Source organism: Hyla sarda, chromosome 10 (genome assembly GCF_029499605.1).
Source record: "Hyla sarda isolate aHylSar1 chromosome 10, aHylSar1.hap1, whole genome shotgun sequence".
Lineage (NCBI taxonomy): Eukaryota > Metazoa > Chordata > Amphibia > Anura > Hylidae > Hyla > Hyla sarda.
The window spans coordinates 99,217,820-99,238,018 of NC_079198.1; the positions used below are offsets into that span (position 1 = coordinate 99,217,820).

At 41.8% G+C, this 20,199-nt stretch overlaps 1 protein-coding gene across 4 annotated transcripts in view; it reads right to left on the reverse strand.

Annotated features, from left to right (window-relative positions):
• The window catches only part of PLCH2 (phospholipase C eta 2), a 768,337-nt gene that overhangs the window by 36,095 nt on the left and 712,043 nt on the right, over positions 1 to 20,199 (reverse strand). For all 4 annotated transcript variants that reach the window (XM_056543367.1, XM_056543369.1, XM_056543368.1 and 1 more), the window contains 8 exons: positions 16,622 to 16,722; positions 16,449 to 16,549; positions 14,376 to 14,558; positions 12,706 to 12,813; positions 11,514 to 11,638; positions 8,575 to 8,659; positions 7,052 to 7,198; positions 3,700 to 3,779 (listed from right to left, as the gene is read on the reverse strand). In XM_056543367.1, coding sequence (XP_056399342.1) covers positions 3,700 to 3,779; positions 7,052 to 7,198; positions 8,575 to 8,659; positions 11,514 to 11,638; positions 12,706 to 12,813; positions 14,376 to 14,558; positions 16,449 to 16,549; positions 16,622 to 16,722 — 930 coding nt within the window. The remainder of the gene's footprint in view (positions 1 to 3,699; positions 3,780 to 7,051; positions 7,199 to 8,574; positions 8,660 to 11,513; positions 11,639 to 12,705; positions 12,814 to 14,375; positions 14,559 to 16,448; positions 16,550 to 16,621; positions 16,723 to 20,199) is intronic.

Consider the following 20,199-nt stretch of genomic DNA (forward strand, 5'->3'; position numbering starts at 1 on the left):
TAGGTTCTGCGCTGCGTATATGCGTATTATAGGAATAATGTACCACCAACTGAGGTTGTGCAGCTATGTAGGTGTTTATTATAGGAATAGTGTACCAGCAACTTAGGTGTATAGGAATGCATTGTTTCTCCACCTTAGGTTCTGAAGCTGCATAGGTGTATATTTAAGGAATAATGTGCCCCCCAGCTTCTTATTAAGAATATTTGAATTAAGAATATTAGGGATCACCTTAGAGTGACGTAACCTTGTGCTTTTAATACTCATACAAATTATAATGTCTAGAGTCTGCATTATCCAATAGAGAACCAGGCATCCAGTCTTACAGTGTAGTACATTTTGCCGCCACTACGTAAATAAGTACGCCAAGCCTTAAGCTGCTTTTAGTAAAAAAAAAAAAAAAAAAACTTCCCTTGGTTTATAATGCCCTCTAGAGGCTAAAATAAAGTATTATCCAGATTACAGAATACATTTATACTAGGTATCACCAAAAAGCTATTTACTCACAACAATTGTCTAGATCTGTGCAGCAGAGCAGTCATGCGTGATTATCTCTATGCAATGGAGCATAACCAGATGACTGCAGCCTATGCTTATTTCTGGGGAAACAATGGTAATTGCTATTTCTCAGAGATTAGTCACCTAAATTGGTCAGATGAGCAACCTGTCATTTACCGTCTTTTGGCAGTGTTCTCGCTTTAGTCATAACAGTCACAAGCATTTAGGTTGTAATCATAGCTGGGCACATGTTCACACCACAAAGCTCTCCCCATACTGAATGTGTCCATAAGTTATAACTGGCCTGACATACATCAGTATACCATTTTCCCCCACAATAAAAATGCAGGACACCATTCTTTAAAGAAGTGCAAAGCATGCCTGGCCAGCCATAGGCTCTAATACTGGACAGGTCCTTAAAGGAGTATTCCGCCCCTAGACATCTTATCCCCTTTCCAAAGGATATGGGATAAGATGTCTGACCACGGCTGCGGCTGGGGACCCCCACGATCTCGGCACCCCAGACATGCGGTGCATGGAGCAAACTTTGCTTTGTACTGGATGACTGGCGACACAGGGCAGAGGCTCATGACGTCATGGTAACGCCCACTTGTGATGTCACAGACCATGCCCCCCCAATGCAAGTTTATGGAAGGGGGCTTGAAGCAGTCACGCCCCCTCCCATAGACTTGCATTGAGGGGGCATGCCTGTGACATCACAAGCCTCCGGCGTTGCACCTGACGCTTTAAACGAACGCTGGGTGCAGCAGGGAGATCGTGAGGGTCCCCAGCGGCGGGACCCCCACAATCAGACATCTTATCCCCTATCCTTTGAATAGGGGAGAAGATGTCTAGGGGCTTAGTACCCCTTTAAAGTACACAGGCAGTTAAAGGGGTACTCCGGTGAAAACTTTTTTTTTTTTTTTTAAATCTACTGGTGCCAGAAAGTTAAGCAGATTTGTAAATTACTTCTATTAAAAAATCTTAATCCTTCCTTCACTTATTAGCTGCTGAATACTACAGAGGAAATTATTTTCTTTTTGGAACACAGAGCTCTCTGCTGACATCACAAGCACAGTGCTCTCTGCTGACATCTCTGTCCATTTTAGGAACTGTCCAGAACAGCATATGATGCTATGGGGATTTCCTTTTACTCTGGACAGTTCCTAAAATGGACAAAGATGTCAGCAGAGAGCACTGTGCTCATGATGTCAGCAGAGAGCTCTGTGTTTCAAATGGAATAGAATTTTTTAATAGAAGTAATGTACAAATCTGTTCATCTTTCTGGCACCAGAAGAAAAAAAAAGTTTTTCACCGGAGTACCCCTTTAACTTATGCTAGTGCAACCATAAAATACTGTTTTGTTTTGCTTGCTAAACAGATAATACTAAACTGTGTAACATAAGAAACAGAGAAGACTTTACTGTAACAAATGGTTCCAGATACGTTGTAGGTTTGGGTTGAGAAGTGGCAGATTAGGTTTACACTGATAAATATAAAGATATCATCATTACAAACTACATAGGAATGTGAGGGGGTAAAGTTTCTACTTTAGAGGAGCACCAAAAGGAGTGGGAAAATACATATGAAAAACTAGCTGTCCTCCAGGAGACGGAGCTGCGCACGTGACTGGGGATTATTAGCCAAACCTGAATCTCATGCAAAAGAAAGAGTTACTGTAAACTGGAAAACGTTGAGTAAAACTGACATGGAAAGGACTTAGTAATTTTTGCTGACAGTGATATGGTGCATCAAAAGGGGCATAGATGTGAACATAGTTCTACCACTTCACAAATCACTATCTTACATACAAATCTGATCTTACATAAAATATTCTGTCGTTTTGGGCACCAGTGTACAAAAAATCATAGTAGAGCTTAAACAGGTCCAATGGAGCGCAAATGAATGGATAAATAGAATAGGAGGACTACAGTACAGAGATCACTCCCATTATCTATTTATACCCAGGACTACGTCTAGAGGGAAAAAAGGTTTCTACACAAACATAGATAAGATTTTTATTTTTTGAGCTCTAGAACGTGCTCTCGAATCACCCAAAGTGCAAGAAAAAATGCAAACGTGTTACAGAAAAAAAATAGATAAAAAATAAAACTGTGCACAAAGGATGCGGTCTATCGCAAGCTCTTCTCCGAAAGAAGAGAGTCCCCCCCAACAAACCTTACACTTCCCCTTCAGGCCAAAAGGCACCTGTCAGGTTCCAGGTTCGATGTCACTTTTCACCAAAGCTACTAAGGGACCACAAATGCTTCTGGCATCGGAACACTCTACCAGAGAAAGATGCCATGTGAACTCACTACCAAAGCTCAAAAGAGGCCTGGATATATATCTGGAGAGTAATACATTTGTCTTTTATCTTAGATTTATTTATTTTTTTGTCTGGATCAACACTGTGGGACAACAAGCTTTACGAATGATGTTACATAACTCTCATATCCAGACCATGGATATACAAATCAAACAATTTTTAGGGTAAAAAAAAGGAATTCAGGGAGATAAAAGATTTTGGTAAAGATTTTATGGTTTTAGGAGTGTCGCTTACAAGTGATATGGAAATCATCCATTTACAGGTCACCTGTGGGAGTCCAAATTAAGGTATGAGGTGTGGCTGACTACCCACTAGCATTAGATAATACACAGGAAAAGATCAGTAGTCCAGAATGCTCTGAGCATAACGCTGTTTATGAGAAGAAGATATCCATCCTTTATACACCAGATATACATCATAGATTATATTGCTTTTGGATACATAGAAACCAACTAAAAGACACCTGCTTAATTAAACAGTCCCTGGCTACTCTCACAGAAACGCCTTAGATATCTGTTATCAACTTCATTGATAGTCAGCAGTCATGCCTTTCTCGGAACTCATCTACTGGTACCAATTAAAACAAACGTCTTGGTCTTTTTGAATTTAAATTATTTTTCTAAAATTTTCTGTACTTTGAATTATTAACTGTTTAAGTTTCATGTAACAGGTACCAGTTGAGACTCAAAACATTCAAAAGGGTTCAGGTTTTATCTCTCCACGTTTGTTTATGGTATGTCATTACAACATGAGAAAAACACTTTGTATATATTAACCTAGTTATATCGTTACAGCATAGGATCAGAGCTGTGAGATTTATATACCTTATACCCTTATACAATACAATCATTCATCCTATTGAAAGAAGTTGCACCCACCTTACCACTGATGTCATTAATTGCTATATGAACAAAAATGGATGCCTCTTCCATACCTTCCAGGTACACATGTCGATAACCTACAGGAGGCAAACATAAAGAATGGTAACGGCGAGAGGTTACGGACTCCTCTATAAAGATATATCTATACCTAGTATATAGACGAAAAATTATAACTTTGCAATTACTTTATTTTTACAGACTTCACTGGGGTTGTCATATTTAAGACTTTCACTTCCTGGATAGCCATTGCAACATTGATGTGATGGTATGCAGCCAAAATTAAGAATTTAAAGGAAGGATGTAATAAGAGCCTTACCTGTGAATATAGTAACGCTATGTTGCCTTACCCAAACCTCCTTCAGTACTCAAAGGCTGTCCATAAAGGCTCCCCCCCCCCCATACACATTCGTAAAAAGTTGTCTGTTTTCGGTGGGACTGGCCAGGGCCGCCGTCAGGGGGATACAGCCAGTACTCCAGTAAAGGGCCCTGGCCCATGCTGCACCCCCCTGCAGCTGCCGCAGCACAGAAGCAGGGGACCCTGTCTACACAGTGGTCTCCTGCTTCCATGGCAAGTCCAGGACGCATTAAACTATAAGCGCGTCTTAAAGACGCGCCTATAGTTTAATGCTGCGCTCGGCTCGGCTGATTGACTGGGCGAAGAGCCATTGGCTCCTCGCCCTGTCAATCACTTTCGTGGCCCGCCCACGTTATACAGGCGTCGTCAAGAGGCCCGGGCTTCCATCCTCTGCGCTCCGGCACATGAATGACGTCATCATCATGCGCCGGAGCACAGACTGGAGAAGAAGACAGAAGAGAAAAGGCCATGGACCGTTCTGGAGCCAGGTAAATATGTTTAAGGGGGCTACATATTCCTACCCAAGGGGGCTACATATTTCTACCTAAGGGGGCTACTTATTCCTACATAAGGGGGCTACATATTCCTACCTAAGGGGGCTACATTTTCCTAGCTAAGCGGGCTACATAGTCCTACCTAAGGGGGCTACTGATTTCTACCTTAGGGGGCTACTGATTTCTGCCTAAGGGGGCTACTGATAACTACCTAAGGGCGCTCTACTGAAAACTACCTAAGGTGGGCTACTGATAACTACCTAAAGGGGGCTACTGATTACCTAAGGGGGGGCTACTGATTTCTACCTAAGGGGGCTGCTGGCTATTACTACCTAAGGGGGGGCTACTGATTACTGCCTAAGGGGGCTGCTGGCTATTACTACCTAAGCGGGCTACTGTTATTACTACCTAAGGAGGTGCTGCTGGTTATTACTTCCTATGGGGGGCTACTGATTACCACCTAAGGGGTCTACTGCTATTAATACCTAAGGGGACTGCTTCTATTACTACCTAAGGGGGCTGCTTCTATTACTACCCAAGGGGGCTGCTTCTATTACTACTATTTCCTTAAGGGAGCTGCTGCTAACATTTACCTAAAGGGGGTCTGCTGCTTCTACTACTACCTAAAGGGGGGGGCTACTACTGTATATGGGGGGCTGCAACTATATACAGGGGTACCTACCTACAGGGAGTAACCCCTACTTATAGGGGGCTGCTAGCTACAGGGAGTAACTATCTACAAGGGGGAGATATCTACACAGGGACCTACCTACAGGTGGTACCTCCCTACTCTGGGCACCTGTTTAATGAGGGAAACTATGTGAAGGGACCTGTCTACTTTCTGGAGCGATCTAACTACCTAATAGGTGGGGGACAGATCTACCTACTCTTCCCCAACCCACTTATCTAGCCACTCTATTATTACTGTATGGAGTGTTATAGGTGCAGGAAAAGTGCGGAGACTTAAATGTTTGCCTGGCAGGTTCTGTGGAGGCGCGTGAAAGGAAGAAGTCATCTGGGCCAGAAGGAGAAGAAAAAGGAAAGTGAACGATTCCGATCAGAGAAGACGTTACATGATGTAACTATGTAATCCCTTATATGGTCTGCCGAGCCTGTGTAGAGCTGATATGTATCCCTGTATGGGGGGAATATTTCCTCCTTGTATACTGGGAATATTGGTCTCAGTATACAGGATTTTGTCAGTAACTGTATGATGGCAATATGTATGGTGATAATATTCCTCCTTGTATACTGGTATTATTGGTAGTATTAGTTTCAGTATACAGGATTTGGTTAGTAACAGTATGATGGTAATATGTATGGTGATAATATTTCCTCTTTCCATCCCCATTGAACTAAAGGGCTCTTGTTTTTCTGGTCCTGTGGTTTAAATATTTTTTTTAATGATTGGGAAGATAGCGGGCAGACCCTGGGGGGGCATAGGTGGGGAGGAGTCGGGGGGGGGGGGGGCAGGCCTTGAGCTGTGTAAGGGGTCACAACATTTCTGATGACAGCCCTGGGACTGGCTTACCAGAGGTGTAAATGTTGCTTCTGCACACAATGATTAATTTGTAACAGGGCCCCATACCTACCATGGAACCCTTCTAATACAGGTGTCTTCTTATGGAGCAGAGGTGCTTTGGGGCCCCCTCAGACACCAGGACCCTGGTGCGACTGCTACCTCTGCACCCACTAAAGTTATGTTCCCCCCTTGGCCGATTGTTTAATGTGTGTTGGATTTCAACTGCCTACCCCCCCCCCCCCCCCATCCTTGAGAACACATGAACATTTGGTCAAGTTAAAGGGGTACTCCGCTGGAAAACATTTTTTTTTAATCAACTGGTGCCAGGAAACAGATTGATTAGATTTGTAAATTAGCAAACCTATCATGCTCTGGACAGTTCCTGACATGGACAGAGGTGTCAGCAGAGAGAACTGTGGTCAGACAGAAAGGAAATTCAAAAAGAAAATAACTTCCTGTGGAGCATATAGCATTTGATAAGTACTGGAAGGGTTAAGATTTTTTTTATAGAAGTAATTTACAAATCTGTTTAACTTTCTGGCACCAGTTGTTAAAATAAAAAAATAAATAAAAAAAAAATGTTTACCAATGGAGTACCCCCTTAAGTAGTTATGTGAATGGGAGGATCAGTTAAGATAGCGGTCTGCTAAATGTCTGTAGAAGGTGTATGTGGTACCTTCGATCCTCCGCTCTCTGCTGATCATTCTAAATAACAAAGTTGACAAAAGTGATCCACAGAAAACAGGAATTTTAGATTACTCTGGGCGCTCCAGTGCATTGTATAAAGAGTGGAACGTTGCAAATTGCTCTAGTAAAAAGTTGAACTATAATTGGTTGCTATGGGTAATACGTGCACATTTTTGTCTCATGCTGATTGATAAATCTGGACCATATACTTTAAAACCAAGGCTCATGTGAGTTTATAAATAATGGTCATTTTGCAGGAAAAACATTTTTATATCTCATAAAACACATTACCTGGCATCATACTGCTCAGTGAAATTGTTCTCTGCCCAATGAAATCTCGCCCAATTGGATCATGGTCCCAGACTAGGAAGCGAATTAGAGAAATCTCCGGCATGTGAATGTTAAATACCAATGTTTCCTCCCACATTGGATTGAAACCTGCGGATTAAAGTTATACTTCTATCACATATCATTCATTTCCATCATCCAGAAAATCACATTAAGCTTTGGATGTAAATGGAGAAGAAAGCTTCGCCTTGGATTTTGCACTTTGTTACTAGCAAGTAATGCCTTGTTGGGGTGTGAATAAAGTCTACATAGTGACCATAGTTCCTTTGTACAATTTGTATGCACATTCCGGCAACAACATTTGGAAACAGAGCTCGGCTTCCAGGTGACTGTCAATCAAGTAGGGACAGGGATAGGAGGAGGAGCTAGAAGGCGTTCCAGCCCTCAGCAATTCAGAAGTTTATGAACGCCTCTTTGATACTTCGCACTAAAGAAAAAAAGCATTTTTCTATCTTATGGAAGCACAGACAAATATATGATAGGTACTCATTGCCCCAATAGCTTTCTAACAATGTCAGCAGTTTGGAACATGAATCACAGCTGACAGATTTCCTTTAAAATTCCAGTCATTTTTTTAAGGCTCTTTTAAGTCAAACAACAACTTGAGGGGAAGGACACATTCCAATAGATGGCACCAGAGAGCATCTGAGAGAAAAATATATTTGACCTATTTAAGTAAAGTCGTCTCTCAAGTTACAATATTTATTGGTTTCAAGATGACCATTTTATGTTAAAACCATTGTATGTTGAGACCACAACTCTATGGGAATTAAAGAGAAATAAAGAGATAATACAAATACAGCAAGTTTTTACATATAAGAGTAAGAAAGATCTTCTGGGAGCTGTAAATCACTGTCTATGTAGAGGACAGGAGCTTCGCCGACCTCACCTGGTGTCCAAAGGAGCAGCTAACCCTGGAACAGGTAAAGAGCAGTACAGAACATGTAGTACCTCCCTGTACTGTAGGGGGCGCTACCAGACAGCCAGTCAGTGCATGCACTTCAGTAATACAGGTGTTTTACGTGTGAACTGCCCATTCCAATTGGTCAGTTCTTCCACGCACTGACATGTTGTACAGCTCCTGACTATCTGTAGAATTGTATGGTGAATATGGTTTCAAATTACAATGGTCCACAAAAGATCCTTGTATGTTGAAAATATTGTAACCTGAGGCCATTGTAAGTTGATTTATAAATGTATGTCCTATAAATCTCCCCATGCTTTTATGGCACTCTCCTAAAGGAGAATCCTTACCCCATAGGGCTAAGCAACTAGGCACGTTACTGCGGATTGTGGATAGGATGCAATGTTTCCAAGGGCAGAGTTTTCAATTAAGCTTCGGAGGTGTTTGGAGAAGAAAACATGTTGAACATAAATCAGTACATGGCAGAAAAAGAAAGGTTAAATCTATGTGTAGAGCTGAGAAATGTTAACTGTAAAATATAAAGAGGGATCTTACAACTTACCATTGTCATCTACAACCCGAGTTTGCTCCTTGTAGCAGTCTGTAGGTAAACCAATGAGCTCAACTTCTACAAAAGGATCAATGATCTAGGAGAGAAGCACATGGCAGGTTGCGTTGTGATGTCACTTGTTCGTGGTAAAGCAACATATTACACCAGATACAGGTGGCTAAATGTATTGCATTGAGCATTTTTTTTTCCAGGTACAGGCTTTTTTGTACTCCTATGGTACTTTCTCTCCTATGGAGCGTTTGAGTGCTTTGCTATGGGCTACAAGCCAATAGTTCTCATAATCTATATGCTAGCCTCTTAAAAAATGTAAGTGTACATGTCACAAAATGAAAAAAATGCTACAGATTTACTCTTCAACTGGTGCGGATCCTGTCTGTGTCCAGCAAAAGGAACAACCTGTATATGGTGTTAAAAAGTAGAATAAAGCAATGTACTAATATAATGTCATGAACCATACTGCACAGATCTCTTGTCACATTTTCTGAAAGCAGAGATCTTGTCCTGGTTCCTTCCTACCCCTCCTGTTTGCTGGTACAAGACCATTTATGTGAAGAAGGGAGCTCATATTACTGCTTATCTACTGTAACTGAGTAAGACTGAGTGTCACAGCTACAAGGGAAATAGCAGAGCTATTATGGAGAGATTTGTGCAGTATGTCTAATATTAGTAGGTTGCTTTATTATACTTTTTGACACCATAGTAGTTTCTTTCTCTTGACAACCCCTTTAAATCCCAGTCTTCATCCTTTTCTGGCTCCAAATTCCCTTGTATATGTTGCTCACATTGCCTGCAGTTCTCTGAGGAGGAGGGGACGTTACCTTGCTTGCCCTCACATCTCCTGTGGGAACTTCCTCTCTCACTCCTCAGAGCTGACAATTGGCTGCTCTACACCTTGAGGAATCAGTGACACACCCCCGGCTCACACAACGGGCTGATTGGAAAGCTGGGAGCAAGCACAGAGTCCTGATTGTCCCATCCACACTTTCTGTATATTGTCTCAGCACAGAGAGACACTGGCACAGAGACAAGACAGTGGACTTGTCAGTGAAGAGATCCCTAATAGTAAGAAGTGTGGAGCATTTTTCACTCAAAAATATACACATTTTCTAACAAATGTATATTTCAAATATACATATAATGTTAGGTGCCCTAATTTCAACTGTGCTTTTACTTTCTTGCTATGCCCTTGCTTTCCAAGATATAGGGATTTTGTTATTTGGTTGACTCACTGCACTTTCAGTAACTAGTCAGCTAGGCTGGGGGCGGGGGAAGGTATGTGATTAGGAGGCTGAGGAGGTATAAATCAGGCTCTGTTGGGTGAGATTATGAAGCTTCTCATTACACCCCTTTAGCCTTGCATTAAAGAGGTACTCTGCCTCTAGACATCTTATCCGCTATCCCAGCGGATCCTGCCGCTGGGACCCCCCCCCCCCGAGATCTCCCTGCTGCACCCGGTGTTCGTTTAGAGTGCCGATGCAGTGCTGGAGGCTTGTGACGTCATGACCATGACCCCCTCAATGCAAGTCCATGAGAGGGGGCATGACTGACTTCACGCGCCCTCCCAGGGGCTTGCATCGAGGGGGCGTGGCCATGACGTCACAAGCGGATGTGACTGGGACGTCACAAACTTCCGCCCCGGCATTGCCAGACATACGGCATGGATTTTGCAATAAATGCACTCATCCATCTGACCATTTAGTGAAATGTATAGATGGGCAACCAAATTGTAAAATCTTTATATTTTGAGAACTAGAACATGTAACACTGTTGGAAACAGGACAACCAAGGCTACATAGTGATATAAAAAATAAAAACAAACTAAATTTTTTGGACTAACTACAGCCATTCTAAGTACTACACAGAATAGATATTCATGAAAAAAAAGCAGACAAAAGACAATGATATATGGAAAACCAATACGTCTGTACTATGTCTGAGTGGAATATAAATGGCCAGGGCACCTTGTCCTAAATGTTAGTAAATGTACAACTTTATTAATAAAGAAAATGTCAGCCTTCCTTTATAAAGGTGCTGGATGCATCATAAGGACGTGTTGTTCAATCACCAGACACATCACAGTGTCCTTTCCCTGATGTCTTGTCCTGTACCTTGTGACAAAACTGCAAGACACTTACAAAAATCAATGGGGAATAAATAATGCCGTACAGAGTTGTGTCAGTGAAACTCCGCACCCACAGCCATATATCATGTTATAAGGAGCTTTTTGGAAAAGTGAAGACACAAAATGTCCTCTGCAATTTACAGAACAAAAGAAATGTTAACATTTTCATTATATTTTTCCTCTTTCTAAAGATATTTATCCCCAAATGTACTCCATAGTTTAAAGTCCCCCAGAATGCATTGTTACGGTTATTAATAATTCATACATCAGCAAGGCTGTACAGCTGGACCCCAGTAAAAATGGATACAGGGTCTTTAAATCCTGTTTGGGGATTATTAGGAGTTACTAAAGGAGGATCCTTTATTCAGGATTACTGTTAATAAGTGGAATGAATACCAGTCTACAAAGAGTATGTATCTCTCTGGAGGACCCAACAGATCTGTGCACTACTGATTTTAGTGGGTAGAATGTAATACTTTATTTCCCCTTAAGTGGTGCTGTAGGGTAACCGAACAATTGCTGCCATGTTGCCCTGCACATTACAGCTGATCACTGAGGGTTCCAGCCCCAGCTGAGAGAGTACGATCAGCTTATTTTCTTTTGCGTTGTCTTATCTCTCCATAAACAAAAGGATTTGGCAGCTGAAAGCAAACATACCTGATTGTTTTTCTCCCTCAACATCATCTGTCTGGAAGAGTTGGGAGGCCTCCATACAATAATGGGACAGTCGGTCCTGCTAAAATTGGCAGGTTTGGCCAACTTTTTAAAAAGATGTTTATAGGGACCTTAAATGTCAAAACCCCCTTACCTCTCCACGGTCTCCAAGCATGGAGTCCTTTGGTTTTGGAAGCTGCTGTCCACTAATTATTCGGAGAACTAGCTGCTTCTTTAACTGGCCTGGTAAGGGGTCCTCGGAGTTTGGATTAAAGGCACCTAAAAAAAACATATAAAGGACAACTTAAAACATTGTGACCTTTAAACACGATTCACTTTCTATTGTACATGGATCGGTGCAAAAATTCCTGAAATTTAGATGAATGTGTAGGTTAATGTTGGTCAAAAGTATCTTGGCAATATCTAAATAGAAACGTAGAAAGTACAATGGAACTCACCAATGTTTCAGCATCCAATAGATCTTATGTTATAAGCTCAGTGAGAATACACACCAGGCATACAGAGAACAAATGACAGCTGTTTCAAGTGGGACGGCCGTTGCCTGTTTGTTCTCTGCATGTCTGGGGTGTACTCTCACTAAGCTTATAATATAAGATCTATTGGATGCTGATACATTGGTGAGTGCTGCTGAACTTTCTATGTTTCTATTTAGTGTTTCAGTATTACAGCACCACGCTGAGTTTGAAGTGTCTGGAGTGACTTATTTTACTCACTGCATGGACAGCTTTGTTGTTGGTGGGTTGTGCAAAATGGTTTCTTTCTCTGGTGTATCTTGGCAATGATGAGTGGTAAGGTGTCCATGACCTCTTCATTGCCTAAGGCCTATTCTCTTTGCATGTGTACTGCATGTATGAGTAAACCTACAGAAACTAAATTACACACAAGCAGAGATATAGGTTCTGGGCTCTGATGGCAAAAAGAGCCCATAAAAATATGGTGAAAAGAAAACCTTTGCACCCACCCAGCTGTCCACAAGGCTATAAATGATAGGACACTATTTAGTGGACCTGAGGAAACCACTTCCTTGTTATAAAGTATTCTAAACAATCCCAGATGACTTGATCTAACTTATGACTTGTACTCTTATAACATTGTACTCTTAGGTACCAATGTATACAATTTTAACACAACTCCTCAACTACCATGTGCCATTTGTAATTCTGGTGTTTTTTTATGTAGTTGTACTCTTTTGTGGATTCCTCACACACTAGGGGCTAGCTGTGACTGCTACCGCTGCACCCCTATACCTAGGTCCTTGTATGTCATTGCCTGGTGATTAGCAGGCCTGACTGTAGACTACAAAGTAGACCAAAAACGTTCCTCACCATGACACATGCATTTCGGCTTTAGAACATAACCACAGTTCCCGTTGCTGTTAAACTTTGCTCGGTTTAGTTGCAGCATTCGACCTTCTGACTGGTAATTTAAAGCAACTGTAGAAGAAGCAGAACATACGGGATGACTTCATAACATGCATTCATGAACTTCATCACATTACCCTGGGCCTGTTTTGGGGGGAAATAACCTGGTGGTTTTATTTGGATACTGCATATTATTTGGGCACTATATGATGGTTTAATGTTAGATATATTTGGCAGCATTATCTTGACACTACATGGCGGCTTGATAAATTACACCCATTGTGTTTTATATCTATTATATTTACAGTGTCTAGTTCTTTTACATCATATTTTGTTGTTTGTTTCTATGGAAACTAAAAGCCTCCACAAGACTATTCCTTCTCCAAAAAGGAATCAGACTCCTTTTGATTTTTGCCAGGAAGCCAACCATGTGAAGTTTTTCGCTAATATGCCTACACTTTATACCGCCTCTGTCACAGATGGACCACCTATACGAGTAGCTCTTCATTGAGAACAACATCAAAGGCATGTAAAATTTGACAAATAACCCGTGGCTGTTCATCTGCTGAATTCCCGCAGCTGAACAAGTTTTTATACTTGTGCCAAGATTACATGGTGCACCACAACCAAATACAGTACTATGTTGTGTGGAGTATTGTAGGCCACTAGGAGGAATCGCTTTGTTTGCATAGTGACAACTTTAAACATTGCTGTTCTGTCCTTTCCTTAACTTGCTTAACCCAATAAGCTTGAGATTATATGAATAAAAAAATATGTGGTTTGTCTACCTCCACTGCAACATAAGGGATGTTTCCTTTATCCAAATATGGGTTTTACACTCTGAGGGAATTCTGATTCAACAGAAGAGTTAAAGGGGTACTTCGCCCTTAGACATCTTATCCCCTATCCAAAGGGGACCGCCTCTGGGGACCCTCGTGATCTCGGCTGCGGCACCCCAGACATCCGGTGCACGGAAAGTTGGCTCCATGCCGGATGGCTGGCGATTCAGGGCAGAGGTTCTAGATGTCACAGCCACGCCCCCTCAATGCAAGTCTATGGGAGGGGGAATGACCGTAACGTCACGAGCGGGGCGTGGTCGTGATGTCACGAGCATCCGGAGCTGCACCCAACGCTCTAAATGAACATTGAGTGCAGCAGGGAGATCATGGGGGTCCCCAGTGGCGGGACCCCCGCAATCAGACATCTTATCCACTATCCTTTAGATAGGGGATAAGATGTCCAGGGGCGGAGTACCCCTTTAAGTACCCCATCTAGGAGGGTAGGATGCAGTAAGCCTGCGTATTACATTGACATCCCATTGAGACCAGAACATATCTATCAGAAAGTGATTCTACGAAGAAGACCGTCCCTTTAATAAAAAAGGTTAGATTGTACTAAACAAACCAGTTTACTTTTTGGGTGGGATTGTTCTTTTCAAAATGATGTGCCTTCTTAAGCTACCAATGAAAGCATCAACACCTCGGCTACAATAAATATAGTGTCTCCTCTAAACGAAAAATGCATTTATACAAGAATTCTTACTCAACGCATCAAATTCTGAGGCTCTACAAAGTTTATCTTCTGATAAATGAAAACATTATATATTGGTACATTAACTTTCCTGAGTAACTTACCTAACTGGCAACCAGCATTCCAGAAAGGCTGGGGGTTGTAGTTACTAGAGTCCACCCGGTAGGAAGAAGGGTATATTCGGGACAGCTGGTATTGGTTGAATCTAACAAACTGCATTGGTTTCTGCTGAAGGATCTGATGAGCTTTTGTCTCACTAAAGGAAGATACCTGCCAGCTGCTGGAAACTGGGGAGAAGAGTACACGTAAAAAGTCATAAAAAGTCCAGATGCAAGTTGGATTTTTTATTTTTTTTTAGTAATCGCAACATTTTTCACAATGCTTTACAATGACATAAGCAATGTACAAAATGACAGTGACAACATAGGAAACAGAAGTAGAGAAAATATGGTACAAAAGTCTAGTTCACACTTTGCAATTTGATGCAGTTATCTGGTCCCAGTATTGAAAATAGGTTGTGCGCAAAAGCCACACTCGCCGTAGTGTCAACTCTTCTATAACAAAACAGATGAGAAAACTGCTTTGGCTATTCTGCACACTATTCATGGAACGGTTGCCGGGGGACAATCCTACATGATGTGGTTACTGAATGCTTTCTACACGTGTGTGACAGCTTTGTGCTGTATCTATTCTTGATCGGTACTTATGTTTAGTTGCCGCAAATCCTCAGCAGTCTGCAGTAAACTGCTGTAAATAACTGGAAATACAGTAGGTGGCCACCACATGTATTACGTAGAAATTTGGTAGATGGTTATAATGTTATGGCTGATCAGTGAAACATATACCTACAATATAATATCTCTTCATATCTCATTTATATAACTGCTGTCCCATTCCACTAGATGAAAACAAAAAACTAGTGTGGTGACTGGGTGGTGCAGGTATTGTAGGGTATGTTGGTATTAACCCTATGTTGTCGTGACGCCAGGATGAGGTTTCCTTAGGGTAATGGTCCTACCGCCAACCGTCCCAGAAACGGTAGGGAGAAATAATTGTATGTCCACAGCAGATATTGATAAAAGCCGGAATAAACTTTACTGCATATTTTATGCAACTGCAGGAAACAGAACAGTCTTTAGGAGAGGACCGGTGTACAGGTTCCTCACAGGTTTGCTGGGACTTCTGAGTGCAATGAGCTTAGGGGTTAGCCCTTCAGGAGAGCCCATTAGCATGGAAGGACTCTGGCTGAGGGGACTCCAGTCAAAAGGGACAGGACCAAGTCCTGTACCGGGACACCCCACTAGAATATGCCATAAAATACACTTTCTTTTGTATTTCATCACAAGGTAAACAAATTAAACAGTATTTTGTACAATGCATATATGTTAATCCATATATTGTCCATTAACAGACATATTCATTGAAAAATTAAGGTTCTCGTACTATCCTAATGAAGCACTGGTTATCTATACTGGTTACCAACACATGGACTAGATAAAAAAAGAAAACCAGTTCCTACATGATCTATGTAAATAGGTTAATGCAAAACGTCCAGTCTTCAAGTTTGGCAGTGGATATATAAGAATTCTGTGTCTGTGTCTAGTGTCAATGGTATACTTTGTGTCTGGGTTGTGCGCAGCTTTCATATTCATGAACGCATTTAATCTGTAGATTTCTATTTTATGTGGCAGAAAAGCTTTTTCTACAAATTGGTACTTGGAAGAAAGTCATTGTTGTCAGATATGAAATAAGCATAAGGGGAGAACAAGGACGTCACACTGAGGTTACAGGAGACATAAAATACTATGACAGAAGAGATATTAGCTGGAAGCACCAGCCTGAATATTAACACTGCTTGGAAATAAAATATATTTGGTAATCGTATTTCTGTTACAAGGAAACCATATCCTTGCTTATCCGGTTACTGAGAGGTCAGAATGGTTCATGTAAAGTCTACATTCACTTCTGTGGCTAGCTATCCATCTATAGCATTATATCAGCTATAGCAACTCTTTGCTATTGACTCTCTCTGGCTCATGGAGGGGGCTTCCAAGCTACTATCAAAGTCATATGTACTATGGAGCATATGGAAAGGGGTGGCTGAGAATAAAAAGTAGCAGAATAAAACACAATATATAATGACAGGATAACAATAAAATGCTATCATTTTAACTTACTCTCCGATTCGACATCATGGGTACCCACTGACTTTGTATATTTCACCAGATCTGACAAAGCCCTTGAAAGTTTCATAGTCTTCTTCTGCCGGTTCATTCTACTGAATAAATAAAAGGTTTACTGAAACAGAACAAATCAGAGCTCATAAGAGACAACAGAAACAGCATAATACCTGCTGTAATGCACAGAGGCCCTTGCAATGCTTCCTTGCCGGTCTAGGCTGTCATCCCCTTCCTCCAAGCTTGAGCTCTTTTTAATCCGGGCACCTTTTTTCTAGGGGCAAGAGAGAAGGTAATCCTAAATGGGCACTGTTAGAATAAAACACTTTTTATGGGTACGTTCACATGTACAGGATCTGTGCATATTTTTGCTGCATATTTTCTTCAGCTGATTTTGCTACCCATTGAAGTTAATAGGTAGAAAAATCAGCTGCACAAAAAATGCAGCAGATCCTGTATGTGTGAACGTACCCTATATTGTTATACATCTTGGCTAAAACATTAACCTTAACCTTTTTAATTTTCTTTTACCTCCTTTTTTATAGAAATCATAGCCTATATAAAAAGACCTGAAAATAACCCTGTACGGCTGCAGCACAGACTGGGACAAAGTCCAGTAAGTGAGGACGGAACTAGCACTCCCTGTGCTCACTCCTGTCCTATCAGACTTCAGCATGAAAACAGAGAGGAGGGGATTACAGAGCATCCTGTAGTGATTGAAGGAAGTGGATACATGGTGAATGAGGATGGGCTCAATGCTTGCCTCAGACACGCCCCTTCCTGAGCAGTGGATGTCAGAATGAGTGAGCAGCAGAACAGAGGGATTTGTGAGCCAAATACAAAAGCTATACACACAAAAAAAGACATGTAAAGCATCTGCATGACCTAGTGAGTAACATATATAGGCATTTTTTTGTTTCTGTGATATGACAGGTACACTAACATACCACACAATTTTGTCTCACTGTATTTTAAATGCTTCTACCTGCTTTTGTCTATTACAGAATTGATGTTCACCTTGAAGAGGGAAGAAAGCATTCTAAAAAATATTTCACCTCTTGGGGAGAACAGACCTCTATTATTATACCTTGAGTAGAAGAAGACCCCGACACTCGCTTCGGATGCAATTAAATTCTTTATTCCCACTTGAGGTTCATAAGAACGTCAGGAGGGGGAGAAGAGACGACGTCCGTTTCGCAGCTCGCGCTGCTTCCACCGGTCCCTAGGGACCGGTGGAAGCAGCGCGAGCTGCGAAACGGACGTCGCCCCGTCTCTTCTCCCCCTCCTGACGTTCTTATGCACCTCAAGCGGGAATAAAGAATTTTAATTGCATCCGAAGCGAGTGCCGTGGTCGTCTTCTACTCAAGGTATATTGCATTGAGCTACGTCTTTTACCACTGAGCACCCGGTGGACCATTTGGTTATTGAATACTGGCGGGTCAGAGCTGTTTTACAGGACTGTGCCACAGAGGAAGATAGGCAGTGCCGATTGTACATTCTCTTTGGACTTTTTTTTTTAGACCTCTATTATTGGTTTCTGACTGACAAGACCAGATGTAGTGATTTAGCTGGCTGGTTGATTTCCCAATAAACTGGTGTTTGTAAGCATTAACAAAAAATATACGGTAGTTGGATTTCTTCTTCTTCTTCTTCGTAGAGAATATATTTTGGTCACTTCTTGTAGACAATCAAAGGAATAAATATAAAAATAAATAAAAAAAATAAAAAAGAAGAGGATTTGTCCATGGCAACCAGAGTTCAGGTTTAATTTTATCAGAGCTGACTAAGAAATTAAACCTGATCTGTGATTGGTTTCTGTAGACAAAACCAGACAGTCCTTGTTTTCACAGTTTTTATTTACCCCACCCCCATTCTGAATACAATATGCAGTGAAAGATTGTAATGAATCGGTATTGTCACAACATTGGTGCCACCTGATTTTCTAGCCTAAGCTACCATGCAAAGTAAGATGGTGACCAGGACCTAGCATCAGATCATACATTTCTAAATCTTGTCACACGTGCATATTTACAGCATATTTTATGCTGCAAATCCGCTGGTGAAGGCCCGCTCTATGCTGGCTTTACATGTGCCTGCTGGTAGCGGCAATACTCTGCTACGAGCAGACACACTGCGATGTGCGAGTCGCAGTATACTCGCACATCGCGGGAGCTCTCTGCCTAGCTCAGAGCAGGGAGAGCGGCCACGATGTGCGAGTACGCTGCGCACATCGCTGCACTGTGTCTGCTCGTAGCGGCGTATTGCCGCTACCAGCAGGCACATTTAAAGCCAGCATACAGCGGGGCCTTCACCAGCAGATCTGCAGCTAAATACGCTGCGAAAATTGGCGCGTGTGAACGTACCCTTAGGCACCGGTGCGTTCAAACGTGCGTATTTACTGCTGCAGATTTGCTTCAGCAGATTTTGCTGCCCATTGAAGTCAATGGGCAGCAAAATCTGCTGCAGATCTACAGTAAAAATATGCACATGTGAACGCACCCTCATGGAGGATTCTTTACTTATCAGGATCATGATTAAAAGCTTTGATCACCTTTGCAACCAGATGGATATTAAAAAAAATCTTACATTTCTGACTACATTTTCTATGCAGAATTTTGTATCTTGATGTTTAGAGATTACAAAAAAAACTTTGCAGAGTCCAAGGGTACATTTACACCTTACTTTTGCAATATGGCTGCTGCATCCAGTGGGAGAATGAAAATATTGGCTACTGCCGTATCTGCACCAGACCTGCTCTGCACCCTATTAATTTGAATGAGTTGGACAGAGTCGGGTAGTAAATGGCGTTTCCCTTGGATTCTATGGGGTCACCTTTATATTTGCACACTTTTTTAAAGGATTGAAATACAATTTACAAATTTTTATGGAATTGAAAGCTGGAAATTAGCTTTTTTCTCTTAGTAAATCCAGTCGGTTCATTTTTAAACCGTATCCGGTTTTGTTGCCAGACTGAAAACAATAAGCAGGAAATATCCAGCGAGGTAGGATGCAAAACAGGATACTTTATTTAGGACAAATGGTCAGCACATAAAACCAACGCGTTTCGGGTCAGACAGGACCCTTAGCCATGACTAAGGGTCCTGTCTGACCCAAAACGCGTTGGTTTTATGTGCTGACCATTTTTCCTAAATAAATTATCCTGCTTTGCATACTACCTCACTGGATATTTCCTGCTTCTTGCTCCTAGTTTCAGGCCGGTGGCACTGCCGGCCAGTCCGTGCGGGGTGTGAGAGACGCAGCAATGGTGAGCCGTCCCATCTTCAGACTGAAAACAATGGTCTGCCATGGTTTCTAGTCGGCAATAAAACGGATATGTTTAGAAAATAAGCCAACTGGAGACACTATCTGACTCTGTACGGCTCATTAGTCTGTGTTTCAAAGATGCACAATGGAACAAAAAAAAGGTTATGGAATATGTGGTGTAGATGGGTGAAAAAGCACTCACCTACAATTGTTGCGCAAGCAGGCACAACACTGGGATGTCAGATTATTTATCACTCATTATTCCTCGTGGCTGCCGGGCATCTGTAACCGATCAGCGATGGCTGTGGTTGAAGTATACATGTGGATGGCAAGGATACTGCAAGAGCACTCAAAAATGAAGATGCAGTTGTGGCGCCCTCGGGCGCCACTAGCGCATTTTCATTTTTAAGTGATCTTGCGGGGTCCTCCCCATCTACATGTATACTAAGCTTAAAGGGGTACTCCGCTGGAATTATTATTTTTTTTT